Source organism: Mustela erminea, chromosome 1, assembly GCF_009829155.1.
Source record: "Mustela erminea isolate mMusErm1 chromosome 1, mMusErm1.Pri, whole genome shotgun sequence".
NCBI classification, from domain to species: domain Eukaryota; kingdom Metazoa; phylum Chordata; class Mammalia; order Carnivora; family Mustelidae; genus Mustela; species Mustela erminea.
Window position 1 is genome coordinate 99,549,835 of NC_045614.1, and position 17,935 is coordinate 99,567,769.

A 17,935-nucleotide genomic window follows, 5' to 3' on the forward strand; every position below is an offset into this window, starting at 1 on the left:
CAGGACTTCAGACGGCTTCTGAAAAAGGAAGACAAGCCACTCCTCATGATGTTTTATGCTCCCTGTGAGTGATCTTTCTCCTCCCCTTCAGACTTGTGGAGGGACAGCTTGGGGGTGGGAGGCAGGGGACTGGGAACTCGCCTCAGCTTCCTGAAAGTGCAAAGTGTGTCCCTCACCCTGCTCTGTCTCTCTGCTTCTTTGCCTTTTCACCTGGCTCCTCCCTTCCTGCTGTCCGCATCAGTTTGTCTCTCACTAGAATCCATTCTTCTGCCCTCCTTGCCCTGAGCTCCACCCAGCAACAGCACAGGTCTCCTCTCCAGATCCTCCCAATGGCTCCCCTTCCCGCCCCCCTGCACCCAGGGGGCCTGAAGCCTTTTCCCCCCCAGCTGTCTGCCTGGTGGAGCCATGTGCTCCTGGAGCCCTGCCTCCTGTGTCCTCTCCAAGGTGCTGCTGCTGCTGCTCACCCTGCTGAGGCTGGCTGGCCTCCTGGGGCAGCTGTTGGGGCAGCTGTTTGCCCAGCAGAGCTGCTGGGGCTGCCTACGAGGTGTGGGGGGATGAGGACCACGGAAGAAAGGGCCCCAAATTCCGGTTCAGTCTCTAGATGAGACAGGAGGCCAGGAGACAGGAGGAATAGCAGGAAGATTGTTGAGATGACAACCAGAAGACCTAGGTTCTAATCCCAGCTATGCCACCAGCGAGCCGGGCGACCTTGGTCAAATCCTTCACTTCTCTGCCCCCCCAGTTGCTATTTCTATAAGAAAGAGGGTTGGGGGCGCCTGGGTGGCTCAGTGGGTTAAGCTGCTGCCTTCGGCTCATGTCATGATCTCAGGGTCCTGGGATCGAGTCCCTCATCGGGCTCTCTGCTTGGCAGGGAGCCTGCTTTCTCCTCTCTCTCTCTCTCTCTGCCTGCCGCTCTGCCTACTTGTGATCTCTCTCTGTCAAATAAGTAAATAAAATCTTTAAAAAAAGAAAGAGGGTTGGATCAGAGCAATGGCTTTCAGAATTTGTGACTGTATTTCATAGTATTCATGTAAAAATATTTTTCGGGACACCTGTTCGGCTCAGTCAGTGAAGTGTCTGCCTTCAGTTCTGGTCATGATCCCGGGTCCTGGGATCGAGTCCCACATCGGGCTCCCTGCTCAGGGGGGAGCCTTGCTACCAGCTCTGACTGCTGCTCCCCCTGCTTATGCTCTCTTTCTGACAAATAAATGAATAAAATTTTTAAAAAACCATAAAAAAAGAAATATTTTTCATTGTAGCCTAGCACTGTAAGTATACACAAATTATATATCTATACACATATATAATATTTATGCACAAATGATACATATACATAAATTACAGAATTTGTGTATACTTATAGTACATAAGCTGAAACAAGTTTTACAAAACCATACTTAAACTCTCACTACTTGCCATCCACTCTGCCAGATGCAGTACACACTATTTTCTTTTTCTGTTTTGTTTCATTTAGAAGTTATTGGTTTTTCCTACTATTTCATAACCCTCTAATAAAGTGTCCACAAACTGTGGCCCATGGACTGTCCACCTTTTTGGTAAGTTAACTTTTGTTGGAACATAGACACGTTCATTTGTTTATGCCTTGTCTATGGCTGCTTTCAGGCCAAGCAGAGTTGAGTCCTTGACAGTATGTTCTGCAAAGCCTCAAATACTGCGCCTGGGCCACCCCTGTGATCTGATAGGTCCCAACCCACTAACTGAAAATCCTCAGATTATAGCCTATGGGAGTCCCCTAGTGACTCTGTGTTCAACATATGCCCTTCAGGAAACCAACAGCCCGAAGGCTGGGGCCATGTGTGGTGGGAGGGCAGTGTGCCATAGCCTGTCTGTGGCTTGGATGAGGCTCAGAGGCTATGGCATTAGAGTTCTGTTTAGTTTTTTGGTTGGTTTGTTTGTTTTTTCCACTTTGGAACTACTATGTTTATTTCAATAGTATGCATAAGACACAGTGTAGGTGCTCAAATAAATTATATATCACCCTGCCTAGACTGGATTTCTGCCTAGAAGACATATGGCATACGGCACATTTTCATTTTCTTTCTCCCCCCCCTTTTTTTTTTAATTATGTAAGTTTCAGGCATACCAGTTATAATTTGACTTCTGCATATACAGCAAAGTGATCACCCCCAAAAGGCTAGCTACCATCCATCACCCCACAGTGGACCCCCTTCACCCACGCCCAAGCCCCTTTCCCCTCTGGTAACCACTGAACTGTTCCCGGTACCTAGGAGTTTGCTTTTTTTGCCTTTTTTTTTTTTTTTTAAGATTTTTATTTATTTGCAGAGAGAGAACACAAGTAGGCAGAGTGGCAGGCAGAGGGATGGGGAGAAGCAGGCTCTCTGCTGAGCAGGGAGCCCGATGCAGGGCTGGATCCCAGGACCCTGAGATCATGACGTGAGCTGAAGGCAGCCGCTTAACCGACTGAGCCATCCAGGTGCCCCTACTTTTGTTTCTTTTTAGATTCCACATGGAAGTAAAGTGAAGTTTTTTCTTCTTTCTCCCTCTGATTTATTTCATTTAGCATAATGCCCTCAAAGTCTATCCATGTTGTTGCAGGGGGAAAGAGTTCATTCTTCTTTATAGCTGAGTAGTATTCTGTTGTACATATATCCCAGATTTCTTTATCCATTCATCCATTGATGGTTATATAACTTGTTTCCATATCTTGGCTATTGTAAATAATGCTGAACTAAATGTGGAGGTCCATATACCTTTTCAAATTAATGTTTCTTTATTCTTCAGGTAAATACCCAGTAGTGAAACAGCTGGGTCATATGGTAGTTCTAGTCTTAATTTTTGGAGGGATCTCCATACTGTTTTTTATAGTGGCTGCACCAATTTACATTCCCACCAACATTGTACAAGTCTTCCTTTTTCTCCACATCTTTGCCAAGACTTGTTATTTCTTATCTTTTTTTTTTTTTTTTTAAAGATTTTACTTATTTATTGGATGGACAGATCTCAAGTAGGCTGAGAGGCAGGCAGAAAGAAAGAGGGGGAAACAGGCTCCCTGCTGAGCAGAGAGCCTGATGTGGGGCTCGATCCCAGGACCCTGGGATCATGACCTGAGCTGAAGGCAGAGGCATTAACCCACTGAGCCACCCAGGCGCCCCTGCCTTTTCATTTTGATGATGGTTTCCTTCAGTGTACAGAAGCTTTTTAGTTTGAAGTAGTCCCATTTGTCTATTTTTGCTTTTATTTTCCTAACCTTTGGAGTCTGTGCCACAAACACGTAGCTAAGATTCATGTCAGGGAGTTTACTGCCTACATTTTCTTCTGAGAATTTTATAGTTTCAGGTCTTGTGTTCAAGTCTCTAATCCACCACGGTGTTAATTTTTGTGTATGGGGTAAGATAGCGGTCTAGTAGTTTCATTCTTTTGCATGTGGCTGTCCAGTTTTCTCAACACCATTTATTAAAGGGCCTGTTGTTTCTCTTTTATATGATCTTGACTCCTTCATTATCAATTAATTATCTATGTATGTGTGGGTTTATCTCTGAACTCTCAATTCTTTTCCTTTGATCTGTGTATCTGTTTTTATCCCAGTACCATATTGTTTTGATTATTATGGCTTTGCAGTATAGTTTGAAATCAGGGAGCATGATCCTGCCAGCTTTGTTGTTCTTTCGTATGTTTTGACTATTTGGGATCTTTTGTAGCTCATAAATATTTGAGAATTATTTGTTCTAGTTCTGTGAAATATGCCATTGGAATTCTGATAGGGTTGGCATTGAATCTATAGTTTGCTTTGGGTAGTATAGACATTTTAACAATATTAATTCTTCGAATCTATGAATGTGGAATATCTTTTCATTTATTTGTGTCATCTTCACTTTCTTTTGTCAATATCTTATAGTCTTCAGTATATGTACAGGTCTTTTACCTCCTTGGTTAAGTTTATTCTTAGATATATTATTCTTTTTGATGCAATTTTAAATGTGATTGTTTTCTTTATTTCTCTTTCTGATAGTCTGTTATTAGTGTATGGAAATGCCACAGATTTCTGTAGATTGATTTTGTATCCTGTGACTTTACTGAATTTACTTATTACTTCTAACAATTTTGGGTGGAGTTTTTAGGGTTTTCTATATATAGTATCATATCATCTGCAAATAGTGACAGTTTTACTTCTTCTTTTCTGATTTGGATGCCTTTCATTTCTTTTTCTTGCCGAATTGCTGTGGCTAAGATTTCCAATAATATGTTGAATAAAAGTGGCAAGAGTGGGCATACTTGTCTTGTTCTTGATCTTTGAGGAATAGCTTTTAGCTTTTTCCTGTTGAGTATGATGTTAGCTGTGGGTTTGTTGTATATAGCCTTTATTATGTTGAGGTATGTTTTCTTTATACCCACTTTGTTGAAGGTTTTTATCATAAACAGAAGTTGAATTTTACTGAGTGCTTTTTCTTTATCTGTTGGGATGATCTTGTGATTTTTATCCTTCATTTTGTTGACATGGTGTATCATGTTGATTGATTTGCAGGTATTGAACTATCCTTGCATCCCTGGAGTAAATCTCACTTGATTGTGTTGTGTGATCTTTTTAATGTTGAATTTGGTTTGCTAAAATTTTGTTGAGGATTTTTACATCTGTGTTCATCAACGATATCAGCCTATAATTTTCCCTTTTTTGTGGTGTCCTTCTCTGGTTTTGGTATCAGAGTAATTTTAGCTTCATAAAATGTGTTTGGTATTCCCCTCCTCTTCAATTTTTTTGGAAGAGTTTGAGAAGAATAGTTATTAAATCTTTAAATGTTTGGAAGATTCATTAGTGAAGCCATCTGGTCCTGGACTTTTGTTTGTTGACAGGTTTTTGATTACTGATTCAGTCTCATTGCTAGTAATTGGTCTATTCAGGTTGGTTTTCTGTTTCTTACTGATTTAATCTTACAAGATTTTATGTTTCTTTTTTTAAAATATTTTATTTATTTATTTGACGGAGAGAGATCATAAGAAGGCAGAGTAGCTGGCAGAGAGAGAGGGGGAAAGCAGGCTCCCTGCTGAGCAGAGAGCCCGATGCGGGGCTTGATCCCAGGACCCTGGGATCATGACCTGAGCCGAAGGCACAGGCTTAACCCACTGAGCCATCCAGGTGCCCTGAAGATTGTATGTTTCTAAGAATTTATGTATTTCTTCTAGATTGTCCAGTTTGTTGGTGACCAATCATCCATACTAGTCTATTATGATCCTCTGTATTTCTGTGATGGGAGTCGTAACTTCTCATTTCAGGTCTGTTTACTCTTGAAAGCCTGTCTTAAATCCCCCTTCTTGAGAAGTTCTTTGAGCAGAGACTCCTCCCATTTCCACCTGAGTGATCATGCCTCCCTGGATGGCTGTCCTTCTAGGAGGATCTGGTGGTTCTGCCTGACTTGGACCTATGGTTTATTCACCATGACAATAGCCTTTCTGCTACCCCTGTTGATTGCCAGGTATCCCTCTAACCCAGCCTCTTCTCAGACACCTTACTTGCCTATACAAGGGAGATCCTGGTGTCTTGTTAGAGCTGTCTCTGCTCAGAATGATCTGCACTTTAACCCTGGGTCATTCTCTTCATTAATGTTCACTGGTTGCCTTCCCCCCTTTTTGTTTCTCCTTGGAGGGACATTATTAATGGCCCAGCTGCCAGTTGCCCCAGGAATTGTCCTGCCTACCCAGCCCTTGAGGACAGGGCCTCTTATGGTTCATCTCAGAACACTTCAGAGCGCAAGGCACTGGTTAAATGAGACTAAAGCTGAGTGCATATCGGTACATAGTATGTGTCACAAGGCAGGAACATGGTACAGTTGTGTGGGTTTCAGGATAATGATACTAGTAGACCACTTAAAAGTGTAGCTCCCTAGCAGTTTGTATTAGAATATGCGAGCCATCTCTCCCTAGCCCTTCCCCAGGCTGTCTGGCAGTGGGCCCATCCTTCTCACCACAGCAGGCAGAGAAGCAAGCATAGTTATTGTGGAATGGAAAGCTGGGGTAGGAGAAGTTAGACCCCTTGTTGGGGTCACAGAGCAATCAGCATTTGGGGAAGGAGGGAGAAAACTGGGAGCTGTTAAGTTCGGTTCTTGGAGGGTTCAGATTAGACAGCCTCCTGGGTCTCAGGTAACCCCAGGACTCTTTTTTGTGGTTGTTTTGATCGAAACAAACTTGTGCTTTTATTATACTAGGCCATTCAAGCCTTCATGGCTTCATAATTCAGCTTATTGCTGGAAACACCAGTTCCCTAAGTGGGAAGACTTTTAGGACTCTGATCCTTTGATCATGTTTGGGGTGAATGAACCCTAAGGCATTGGGAGGCTCTACTTGTGACAAGGAATCCAGGTCCTCAGGACCTACTGCTTATTCAGTGAATGTTTGTTGACTGAATTAGTGAGCAAATAAAAGAGTGACTACTATAACTTTGGGGATTTGAGAGTGACAGTTAGTCTTATTTCTTCCCCTGCCTCTCAGTTGAATCCATTGAGAGATAATTTCAGATAGGGATCACAGTCCCATCTCTATTTTTGGTGAGGTTAAATTGGAAACTGGCTGGCTTGGAGCTTCCTATTACTCTTCCTATCACCTCTTCACCTCACTAACTTCTTCCAGAACTGCCGAGCTCCACCCACAGGGAGTTGGGAGGGCGTGGAGTTGGGAGGGCGTGGCAGAGGGTAAGGTCACTGCCGCTGCAGAGGGTCAGAGCTGGACGAGAGACGCCACCCCTCTGGGGACAGTTCATAAATTAGGCTCCTGACAGATGAACATGGCCCAGGGGGTGTCTGACTCTCACCCCCTCATCCAGTCACCAGGTAAAGAGTGGGTGAAAGCAGGTGCCCCCCACCCCCATTTGTTTTCCCTCCCGAGAGTGACAGCCTCTGTCCACTGTAGAGGAGTGTCCCCCCACCCTCTGAAATTACTCTGCTTCCCTGCCCCCTACAGATGTAGCAGGAACATACATTTAGGTCTTGTGTTCACAGTGCTGCCCCTGCTGAGTGTCAGGCACTATCCTTAAGCCTGCGGGACAGGTACTGTCCCCACTCCACAGATGGCAAAGCTAAGGTTCAGACCACATGGCCAGCCTTTCAGAGGCAGCAAATGGCCAAGGGGAGGCACAGGCCTGGGTCTCCTACTCTCTCAGAGCCGAGCTTCTTACTCTTCTGTGTGGCCTGTTGTCCCTACTGTGTGGCCTGTTGTCCCTACTGTGTGGCATCCAGCATGGAGCACGGGCACCTGGCTGAGGCGCCCTTGTTGTCCCTGTGTCCAGCCTCTGTGCTGTCCCACAGTGGGAACAGTGTCCCCTGCAAATGTCATGTTCCTTTCTTCATGACACTTGTGGGGGTGGTGCTGTGTAGGCTGCTGGAGAGCGGTACCTCTCATGTCTCCTAAGGGCAGAAGCAGTGGGCATGTGCTGCGTGCTGGCCTGGCAACAGCTCCTGCTCTCCTGAGTCTCCCGGAGTCTAAGCCTGAACTAATGGCATGAGCCTGAGTCCACGCTTCATATGCTGGCATGTGTCCAGTGTGTGTCCATCGGTCTGCCAGGCCGGCATGTCAGGGAGGGACTGTGGGCACTTGGGGGACTCCATGTCAGAATAGCCTGCGTTACATGTGGTCCAGTAGAATTGGTGCTGGGGAGGTTCCTGAGGCCCTGGGGGTAGCTTGGACCTGCTCACAGTTCTGCAGTGTCTGTGTGTGGTCCAGTGGGGAAGAACACTTCTCTGATCAGTATCACTCTGCCTGAGGTCTGCCGCGTGTTAGCTAACATGGATTAGAGCTTGTCGGCCTGCTGCCGCATGGCCCTGTCCCTACAGTGTCATGTTGAGATGAGATCTAGCCTGACATGGGGTTCTAGGCAGCTTTGGTGTCTGCGGCCTTTAGGTTGCATCTCAAAGTCTTTTTGCAGCAGAGCGGCTGTCAGAAAGAGGAACAGCCTGTCATGTCAGAATTCCTTATGTCTGAAGAAACCTGCGCTCATGTCCTGTGGGACTCAGTGCCGAAATGTGGACTGCTCCGACTGATGCAGGGTGGGGCGAGCTTCTAAATCAAGGTCACTCGGAAGTAGTCGTGGATCTTTGGAGCCTGACTCTCTGGGCCCTGTGTCCCCCAAGTCTTGGGGGACCTTCAGTGTCCTGGGAGAAGAGTGTGACCATGGTAGACCACAGAACCCCACAGAAGACTGAGCTGACCTCATAGGATTGTCCGATGTCAGAGCTGGAGGGGCCCTGAGGTTGTGTGCTTCAACCCTCCTCATTTGCCAGAAGGAGGCATCGGCCAGAGAGGACAGGTGACCTGTCCAGGGCCATGCAGTGCATGATGGGAAGATGGGCACTCAGGCGCCCGATCCTGGCCTGGTGCTCTACTCACTGCCCAGCTATTCTTGTGGGTGGAAGGAAAAGGGCTGTGGAAATCCAAAGCTCATCGTCTCAGTGGCTGGACCACTTTCTTCCTGATGGCATGTGATTCATGTTCATTCGTAGCCCCTGACTGGGCGGTGAAGGGAGGCTGTTAGCTGAGCTTTCCTGTCTCCATTCTGGTTCCTAGAATTCCTGGTGAACTCCTGATCAGCCCTAAATTATTCCCTGCTTTGCCCTTCTCCAGCCATGTTATGTTTGCTTAGGCCTATGTTTGATGAGGGACTGCTGGGCTGTATCCTATTTTATGCCATCGAGACTGTAAGCTCTTTGGAGAGCCGGGCCTCTGCCTCCCGTTCTTTCTGTGTTCCCAGGCCCTGGGGTGGCCCTGCCCTTCTGCAGGCTGGGTGAATGTTTGCAGCCGGAGGTCAGCCTGGGGTGAGGGGGAGCAGGGGGAGGGCAGGGGACAGGGGCCTGGTACCTGGTGTAACGGCATCTGCTTTCTCTCCCACCCGTGACCAGGGTGCAGCATGTGCAAGAGGATGATGCCACATTTCCAGAAGGCTGCCACCCAGCTGCGAGGCCACTTTGTAAGTGAGGCCCATGGGCCTGGCAGGCCTGCCTGGCTCACCAGGAAAGTTGTGGGAGGAGGGGTTCAGGGCAGGGGGAGGGGGAGGGCGGGTTTGAAAATTGTGAGCCCACCCCCTCCTGCTACTGCCCCTGTTCCCTGAGCCTGTGACCCAGACCTATCCTTGATGGATGGTAAGAACTCTGCAGAGTTGCTGAGACCGGGAGAATCTGGTGCCTGTCCTACCAAGACCAGTAACACAATAGCCAGGAAACCAGCAAGAAGCACAGGTGGAATTGCTGGGTGACGAGGGGCCATTAGCAGACCATCAGGGCTCCAGAATGATGGGGGCTAGGTGCCAAGGTGGGCTGAGGCTCTTGGTGCTGGGTAGCCCAGTGGTAAAGAAAGGGGCGTGGTAACCAGTGGTGGGCCCAAAGTACAAGCGGGTTCAGGGGCAGTTCCCTGCCAGGCTTGCCAAGGCTCTGGCTCCCATGCTGTGGGATGACCATGGAATTGACAGCAGGAAGAAATAGTCCAGACAGGAAGCTGGAGACCTGAGCTTACAGGCACTCTCTGAAGGAGACGGTGCAGATGTGGAGGGATGGGAATCTGACAGGAGGCAGTGTTGTCTTGGGGTTGCCCACCTTTCAGGAACAGGACGGGGAAGAGGATTCACTGAGGAAACGGTCCTCAAGAAGGAAGAGCAGCCAGAATGGTGCAGGAAGGACAGGGAAGCCGGACAGTCAGAGCTCACCAAGCTGAGGACCCCTCACTGATGGTCCTGGTCATCTCTGTGTGGCCCCCACCTGCTGACCTTGTCTCTTTTCTACCATATGGTCTGGTCGGTTTTGCATATATCCTGAGCCACAGAGATTTGGGGTTTTGTTTTGTTTTGTTTTGTTTTTGTTTCTGTTAGTGGCAGCAGAAAGAGCTGCTGGCTTCTCCAAGGAGCATGGAAAAATTCATACACGTCTTATGAAAGGTTGTAGGGAGGCGAGCCATCATGACGGAGCCAGCCAGAGTCCCATGAAGGGAGTTCTGAGGTCTTAAATCTGAATCATGATATTTACAGATCATATTAAGTTGGTGATTAGTTCAAAGTCAATTTAAAAAGTTGACATGGCAGCACCTGGGCATAGTGACAGCCCTGCCAGCCAGTCTGGCTACAGGATTGGGTTGCAGAGAACTGGTGCTTTCTCTCTTGACCTCATTTTGGGGCGACACCAAGGTCCTGCTTGTTTCTCACTAATGAATTTTTAGCAACTCGCGTAGAGATGTTTGGCCTTGGGGCACAGATACATCACTTGGGGGGAAGTTTCACTTTGCATTTTGGGACCTCAGTAGATAGCATATTTCACGATTATTTCGCCTGGAGAAAAGACTTAATTACCTAGTGTTCTGCCTGCCCACACATACCCTTAGAAAAGTCCTTGACTCCACTTCTTGGCTCTGTGGTGTTGGGGAAGTCAAACAACTCTAGCCCCAGTCAAATCACAGATGCCTCTCCAGCTCCGTCAGAGCAGGTGAGGTCCTGGGGCCAGTCTTATGCAACATCTGGAAGATTCTCAGCTGATGGTGCATCTCCCTGCTGAGCTCAGTGTTCTTCCCAACCCCTCCTGTGCTCCCACAGAGCTTGTCCCTGCCATGCATGGCCGGGTCTGCTCATCTTCGCTTTTATTCCAGATCACATTCACCCGTTGATACTAATTATGATTTTCTCAATGTAGTGTGAGCTTCTTGAGCACTAGGGCTCTGTTTGGTTTGTGTCTAGTTCTTCAGCACAAGCACAGGGCCAAGCTCAGAGTGGTGCCCCGTATGTGTTGATGAATGAATGAATGAGTGTGTGGCTTATCACTCCTGGGGACATTGTATTTTAAGCTCTGCATTTAAAATATAAAAATAAAAAAATGATGTTCCCCTTTTTTAATATTTTATTTACTTATTTATTTGAGAGAGAGAGTGGAGGGAGGGGCATAGGGAGAGAGACTCTCAAGCAGACCCTGCACTTGGTCCCATGACCCTGAGGTCATAATTTGATCCAAAACCAAGATTTGGATGCTCAACCGACTGAGCCATCCAAGTGCCCTGATGTTCCTCCTTTTTAAGGGAATTCAGAGCATCAGTTATTAAGGACAGAGACAAAGTGGGATGAATGTTTGTGGGATGAGGGCTTTCCCATTAGCCTTGGGCTCATATGAGGCTCTTTCTCAAGATTAGCCTTGAAGATTACTTGTTTTAAGGGTATTTGCTTCCAAAAAAAATGAAACAAACAAACAAAAAAACCCAAACAAGCAGTGTATGCTTCTCCTGCCTGGGCCCAAGTCCAGAAACATGAAAAGTGACCCTTCCAGTTCCCTAGACAATATTACAGAAAATTCAGTGGGATTGTCCGGGTGCCTGGAGAGCCTGGCTGATCAATCCCAGCTTTGGCCAGGTGTTAGTTACGTTGGTCTAAGGCATCTGTGTTGTGTGAGCTCATTCATTGCCTCGCTTCTGTGTCTTCTTGCTTGGGGTACGTTTATACAAAACATTTCTTAGGAGAGCACCTTCAGAAAATTCTCGGCCTTTCCCAGCTCCATAACTGGGGAAAGATGTGGCCGCGCACACACAGCCCACTGCAGGAAGCTCCTGGAGGCAGGGGCTCATGGTACAGCCATAGCTCCCCAGAAAGAGGGCGACCAGAAGCATGATGCCTTAGTGTCCTCACGTAAGGGCAGAGATGGATGGTAGGCCCCTGAAATCAAACACTTGCCCCCTCACCACTGCTGCAAGCAAGCTGGACTAGCACCTCCGATCTCCTCTTTGTCTCCTTCATCTGTGAACCCTTTCGGGCAAGCCGTGTCTGTGGCAAGGGTCAGAAACCTTCCTCCTCTACAGATTTCTTGGGGCATATTCAACTTGATGATGTCTTTAAGATGGAAGCCAGGCCAGGTCAGCGATGCTCATCAGCCATTGCCATTTTCCAGACTCAGATCTGCCTCTCTTTGGCTGTCATTAACATCTGCTGACTCATCGGTGTCTGTCCTGTGTACTGCTGCTAATTGACATCCTCGTCAGCAGCCGTTGATGCTCCCCCTCTGAGCAACTTTCAGAGCCTCTCCCCATCTGCCTCCTCTTCCCAGCTTTGCTAGTTACTGAGGTCCACACTGAATCTTTGGTTAACCTTGGCTGTGAGGGCTGTCTAGGTACAAACACCATGACAGGCGTCGTCATGGTGATAGACTGGGGCAGATCAGACTCTGGTGCTTGCTCTTACTACCCAGCTAGGAGATCTTGGGCAAATAGCCTTGGAGTCTCTGTTTCCCCATCTGTAAAATGGGGATAATGATGCAAACCCCGTCTACCTCACTGGGCTGTTGTGAAGAGCGAATGGCTGGCATGTGGAAACAGTTCTGTAACCTACAGATAATTCACAGATGCACACGACTGACTCCCTCCACTGCCCTATGCTTACCGTTCCTCCCACTCAATAAATGAGGGTGCTCCCAAGCTTCCTCTTTTCAGCCTCTTTTCTTTTTAGCATGGTGGAGCAAGGGCTCGGCATTGTGTTCCTTGTTGTGATGGCCTCTCCCTCAGTGATTTTTATCTACGTTCACAGTTTCAACAAAATGTAGCTCCGTGGAGCCTGAATCCCTAAATTCCACGACTGTGTATCAGACTCCCTGCTTGACATCTTGGTCTGAATTTTTCTCCTTTATGTCCCAAATGCAGGATGTCTAAAATAAAATTCCATGTCTTCCCACCCAGCAGACCGCCAGCTTGCTTTCATGACTCTTCTCAAGTACCCCAGGCTCCTCTGCCAACATGCCTTCTTGCTGGGGCCTCATCATACATCTCTCTCCCTCATGTCCTCTGTCCTCTCTCTGCCCACCAGCCTGGGTCAGGCTTGGTTAGCTCACACAGGGTGATTGCCAGGGACTGCTGATTTCTCTCTCTGACCCGTGACTTGCCCCTTACACCCTGACTTGTTTATATTTAAAAAAGAAAATGGGGGCGGTGGGTTCCTCGGTGGTGCAGTCAGTTGAGCATCCAGCTCTTGGTTTCGGCTCAGGTCGTGATCCCAGGGTCCTGGGTTCGAGCCCTGCTCAGTGGGGAGTCTGCTGTTCCCTCTCCTCTGCCCCTCCCCCCACTTGTGCTCTCTCTGTCTCTCTCTCTCAAAATAAATTAAATCTTAGAAAAAAAAACAAAATGCAGCTGGAAAAACCTCCAGCACCCCCTGAATAAAGTCCTGGTTTCTTAGGCATTAAAGCCTTTTCCAGAGTGAGCTCAGCAGTGAACCTGTCACCCTTCTCTTTCTGCCCCCTTCTGTGGCTTACAGTCCTGTTAAACCTGCATATTCCCTGTTTCTTGGCCTGCGTCTTGTTTTGTCTCACTTCCATGTCTGTGGAAGTCTTACCCTTCCTTGAGCACCAGCTCCATGAAGCTTCCATCTTGTTCCTGTCGGATTGAGAGGCACAAGCTCGTGTGGTTCTAGGTCAGGACTTGTGACCTTAATTTTTAAGCTGAGACCAGCTTTTGCCTCATTTGGCTTTATGGACTCCAGAAAGTGTTTGTACATAGTTTTTAAAAAAATATTTGTCTCGGGGCACCTGGGTGGTACAATCAGGTAAGCATCTGACTTCAGCTTAATTCATAATCTCGGGGTCCAGGGATCGAGCCCTGAATCAGGCTCCTTGCTCAGCAGGGAGTCTGCTTCTCCCTCTGCCTGCCACTCTCTCTGCTTTGTGTGCTGTCTCTCTCTCTGTCAAATAAATAGATAAAATCATTAAAAAACATTTACCTAGTTAATAAGTATCCCCAAGAGGCACAAGAGTACTAAAAAAAAAACCTCAGAGAATTAAAAGTTTATCACAAGCAAAGGTGGTTTGGAAAGGCTGCACAGGAAGGTGGAATTTGATTTACCTTCAAGGATGAATCAATTTTTGGTAGAAATTGAGAGGTCAGAGTGGCCATCCTAAGCAATAGGACTAGAAGACACAAAGTAAGGGCCAGGGGAACACAGCATGTGTTCAACAAATTTGGGCAGAATCACAGAGCTTCTCAGTAGTATTAATGAAAATAGGTAACATTTTTTTTTATTAATTTGTTTTTTAAAATTTAAATTCAATTAACTAACATAGTGATATGTTAGGTATAGAGATAGAGGTCAGTGATTCATCAGTCTTATACAATACCCAGTCCTCATTATATCACATGCCCTCCTTAATGCCCGTCACCCAGTTACCCCATCTCCCTCCCTCTGCTCCAGCAACCCTTAGTTGGTTTCCTATGATTTCGTCTTGTTTTATTTTTCCCTCCCTTTCCCTCTGATCCTGTTTTGTTTCTTGAATTCCTCATATCAGTGAGATCATATGATAATCGTCTTTCTTTGATCAACTTATTTCACTTAGCATAATACCCTCTAGTTCCATCCACTCATTGGAAATGACAAGATTTCCATTGTATATATGTACCACATCTTCTTTATCCATTCATCTATCGATGGGCATCTGGGCTGTTTCATAGTTCAGCTACTGTGGACATTAACAGCTAACACATTTTGAGAGCTGTAGATACCTTTAGTGTTGAAGATCTCTTCCCTCTACCATCTCCCAGCAATCACAGAACGTGGCTGCTGCTGAGGAAACTAAGGCACACAGGCAGCCGACTTATTCAAGGAAATGCATCTACTGAGTGGGGAGTTAGGACCCAAATGCAACACCTTGATGCCTGTGTCCCAGCATCCTAGTATACCCCTATCTGCTGCGTCCCTTAGACTACAAGCAGTCCAGCTTCCTCCCTGTGCAGCCGTGTCAGACTGTCCCATTCCCGGGATCCTAGCAGGTGCACAGTTAAGGGTTTTGTACGAAAGAAAAACTCAAAAATGAGATAGGAACCCTATGGTCTCTGAGTGTGGAGTTAGATGCTAGCCCGTATTCCGTGGGATTGAAAGGTTTTGTGCGGGAAAGTGATATCACAAACACGGAGGACATGGAAGATTAATCTCGTGGTGGATGTGTGCCCACACTAGGGAGATCAATTAGAATAAAAACAGAACTTTAAAGTAGACGATTATTACTGGAACAGGCTGCTGAATCAGTGTGGGGAAATGAGCAGAATGGCCATGAGAGGGTCCCAGGGCTTCTAGTAAGTTCTATTTCAGGCTTATTCTCATTGCAGCATCCCACAGATGGGGCAAAATCAGTAATTTAGTAAGCATTAATTGTGTGCCTTCTGTATGCCAGGCATTGTGCTAGATACCTAAAATAGTTGGGAAGATGTGTTTAGGTGCCTCTAGGGATGGCACTGCCCAAGGCTCAGGTGACTTCCGTCACTGGGAGAATTTGGTGGGAAATCAAGAACTTGGTGGTTCTGAACTCCCTTTCCCCTCCCCTCCATGCTGCCTTGCTTTGTGGAACAGTCCTCCCGTGTCTGGCCACTCCGTCTTCTTTCTCTCCAGGGACTCTGAGTTGTTCTTAGTATTTAGTAACCCAACTACTACAATTCTCCTTTCCCACCTAGGGCTATTGGATATGGGGACCCTGCAGCCAGAACAAGTTCAAACTTTGGAGGTGGTTCCACCAGGCTGTCGGGGATGGTTACAAACAGTTGGAGAGAGGCGAGGGCTCTAACAGTCTGGAAGGAGGAGAGTCGGCGGGTAGATTGCCGCACAGGAGCTGTGAGGTGTGAGGATGTTGCACACAAAGCCAAGGTGGGCAGATGGGGGGCAGGCCACGAGGACGTTGTGGAGCGGCTGAGTGGTGGCTGTAACCTAGGAGAGGAGTTAAGCCCGAGTTCACATCGGCAAGGAGAAAGCTAAAGTATACTTGGATGGCAGTAGGAACTGTTTGAACTTGGTAGCAAGGCCAGGTGTCCTCAGCCCTTGGAATTTTGTTTTTGCTCTGGGTGGGCTCCCCCTGCAGGGCAAATAAAAAGAACGCCTCTCCACAGGGCAGCTCCTGGCCCAGACCCTGTTGTCTTCCAGAGCTCCGGGCTGTCAGTCCCAGCTGGGTTGGTTTGCCTTACTCCCCCACTGCCCGGGGCTACATGTCAGTCTGTGAGGCTCTGTCCACTTGGTCTCTTTGCGGTGGGATAGGTGGACAAGGCGGGGGTGTCTGCAGGGCAGAGTGTGGATAGGCCTGTTCTCCCCTTGCTCCTAGGTGCTGGCTGGGATGAACGTCTACCCCTCGGAATTTGAAAACATCAAGGAGGAGTATAATGTGCGAGGCTACCCCACCATCTGCTATTTCGAGTAAGTCCCCTGCTTCCCTTCCGATGCTCACTTGCCTCCCTATGGCGTTTTCCCTGGCTGAGTCCACTTTGTCTGTCCACATTTCACAGGAAAGGACGGTTTCTGTTCCAGTATGACAACTATGGGTCCACAGCTGAGGACATTGTGGAGTGGCTGAAGAAGTAAGTGGGAGAGTTGCCTGGCGGGAGTGGGGGGCAGGGTTGTACCTAGAGGGAGGGGCCTCAGCTAGACCTCGGGCTGGCCTCCAGTCTCCGGGCTGGGGCTGTGGCTGGGGTTGGGAAGGAGAACCCGGAAGGGAAAGGTCCCACTGTGCTGCCCAAATGATGGTTTCTGGGTTAGCTCTAGGAAAGAAGATGGGGTCTTTGTGGGTTTAGGTTGTGGGAATTGGGAGGATTTGGTATGACTCTGGCCATGGTGATTGCATGTCAAATAGTTCTTTTCCCCTTAATGTCTATCCTGTGATAGGGGTATTTCTCATCTAGGATGTCAGTTTTGAGAGAAGCTCCCCTGCAGGCCCTTCTGAAAATTGCACTGTCAATTGAACGCTTACTTCAAATGCTGTACTGTATTAGGTGCTGTGAAGCTTCTAAGAAATACTCTGATACCTTAGATTTGTGGAGTGCTTTGCCATTCATGAGCACTCCCCACAGATGCTGCCTCGTGGCAACCTTGGGATCCTTGTTTGTAATATGATTAGAGCTTCATAATACAGAGTATCCCGTACTGGACCCCCACCCTCCTAGGCACGTGACTGGCATGTCCTTGACTGGTGTGTTGGATGGGGAGTCTGTGTCCCCCACTGTGGGAGCTGGGGAGGGGCCACCTCTCCTGGCAGCCTCCTTGGGCCATCCCAAGCACTTGACCTGCCTGCTTTGAGCTCTGCCTGTCATCAGTTTGGCACTCACCGGCCCCTGCCAGTGTGTGGCTATTTGTCTGTAATTCTTGGAATAATACCAGCTCACATTTTTTTGGGCTCCACTTCATGGCTGAGCCCATTCTAAACACCATATATGGATTCTCATGGAATCCTCAGAACAGCCTGGTAAGGAAGACATTATTCTCAGCTTTATTTAATGAATGAGTAGTGGAGCACAGTGATAAGGAGCTTCTCCAGGCTTTTGCCGTGGACAGGTAGCAGCGCGGGGCTTGTTCTGGGCGGCAGCTCCCCGGGGTTCTGGTCGGAGCCCCCTTTCCCGCCCCAATTGCTGGCACGGTGGATATTCACTGACATTGTTCCCTGAGCAGCACAAGGTTAAAAAGAATTAGTTATGCAAAGATACGAAGGTTGAAAATGTGTATTTTCAGAATGGGAAGGAGGGTGAATTTTGTACCCACCCCCACCTCAAACAAACTGGCAGATTCTAAGGTTGAAACTCTCAGTCTTCCGTCCTGTGGGTGGTCCCTGGGAGATAAGACCCAACGTTAACCCCGTGGGTGCACAGCATCTTTTGTTCCTCGGAAGCATTTTCATGTCTCTGTCCCCATCCCTCCTTTCCCTCCTCGTTTCCCACCTCTGCCCGTTTCCCACCTCTGCCCGGGAAGGTGGCCCCTTTTCTCATGTATTCATTGTTTTAACCTGGGCCTTCACTCCCCTGTTTTCCTTTTTCATTTGATAATAAGCATGTCCTCGCCTCCAGCCAGACACCTCTTACTCTGCTTCGGGAAAAGGTTTCAACAAATAGCAGTCTCATTTGTCACCGGAGCATAAAATCTGTCTGCCTCCCTCCCCCTTCTCTGACCTTTTCTGGTTTCAAAATATACTCCTATCTTTTGGACGGATAAGGTTTAGGTTTTTTG

General features: G+C 47.6%; 1 protein-coding gene across 2 annotated transcripts in view; it reads left to right on the forward strand.

Moving 5' to 3' along the window:
• PDIA5 (protein disulfide isomerase family A member 5) overlaps nucleotides 1-17,935 on the forward strand; it is a 91,367-nt gene that overhangs the window by 41,155 nt on the left and 32,277 nt on the right. For both annotated transcript variants that reach the window (XM_032335195.1, XM_032335202.1), the window contains exons 7-10: nucleotides 4-64; nucleotides 8,862-8,929; nucleotides 16,047-16,138; nucleotides 16,228-16,299. In XM_032335195.1, the coding sequence (XP_032191086.1) occupies nucleotides 4-64; nucleotides 8,862-8,929; nucleotides 16,047-16,138; nucleotides 16,228-16,299 (293 nt within the window). The remainder of the gene's footprint in view (nucleotides 1-3; nucleotides 65-8,861; nucleotides 8,930-16,046; nucleotides 16,139-16,227; nucleotides 16,300-17,935) is intronic.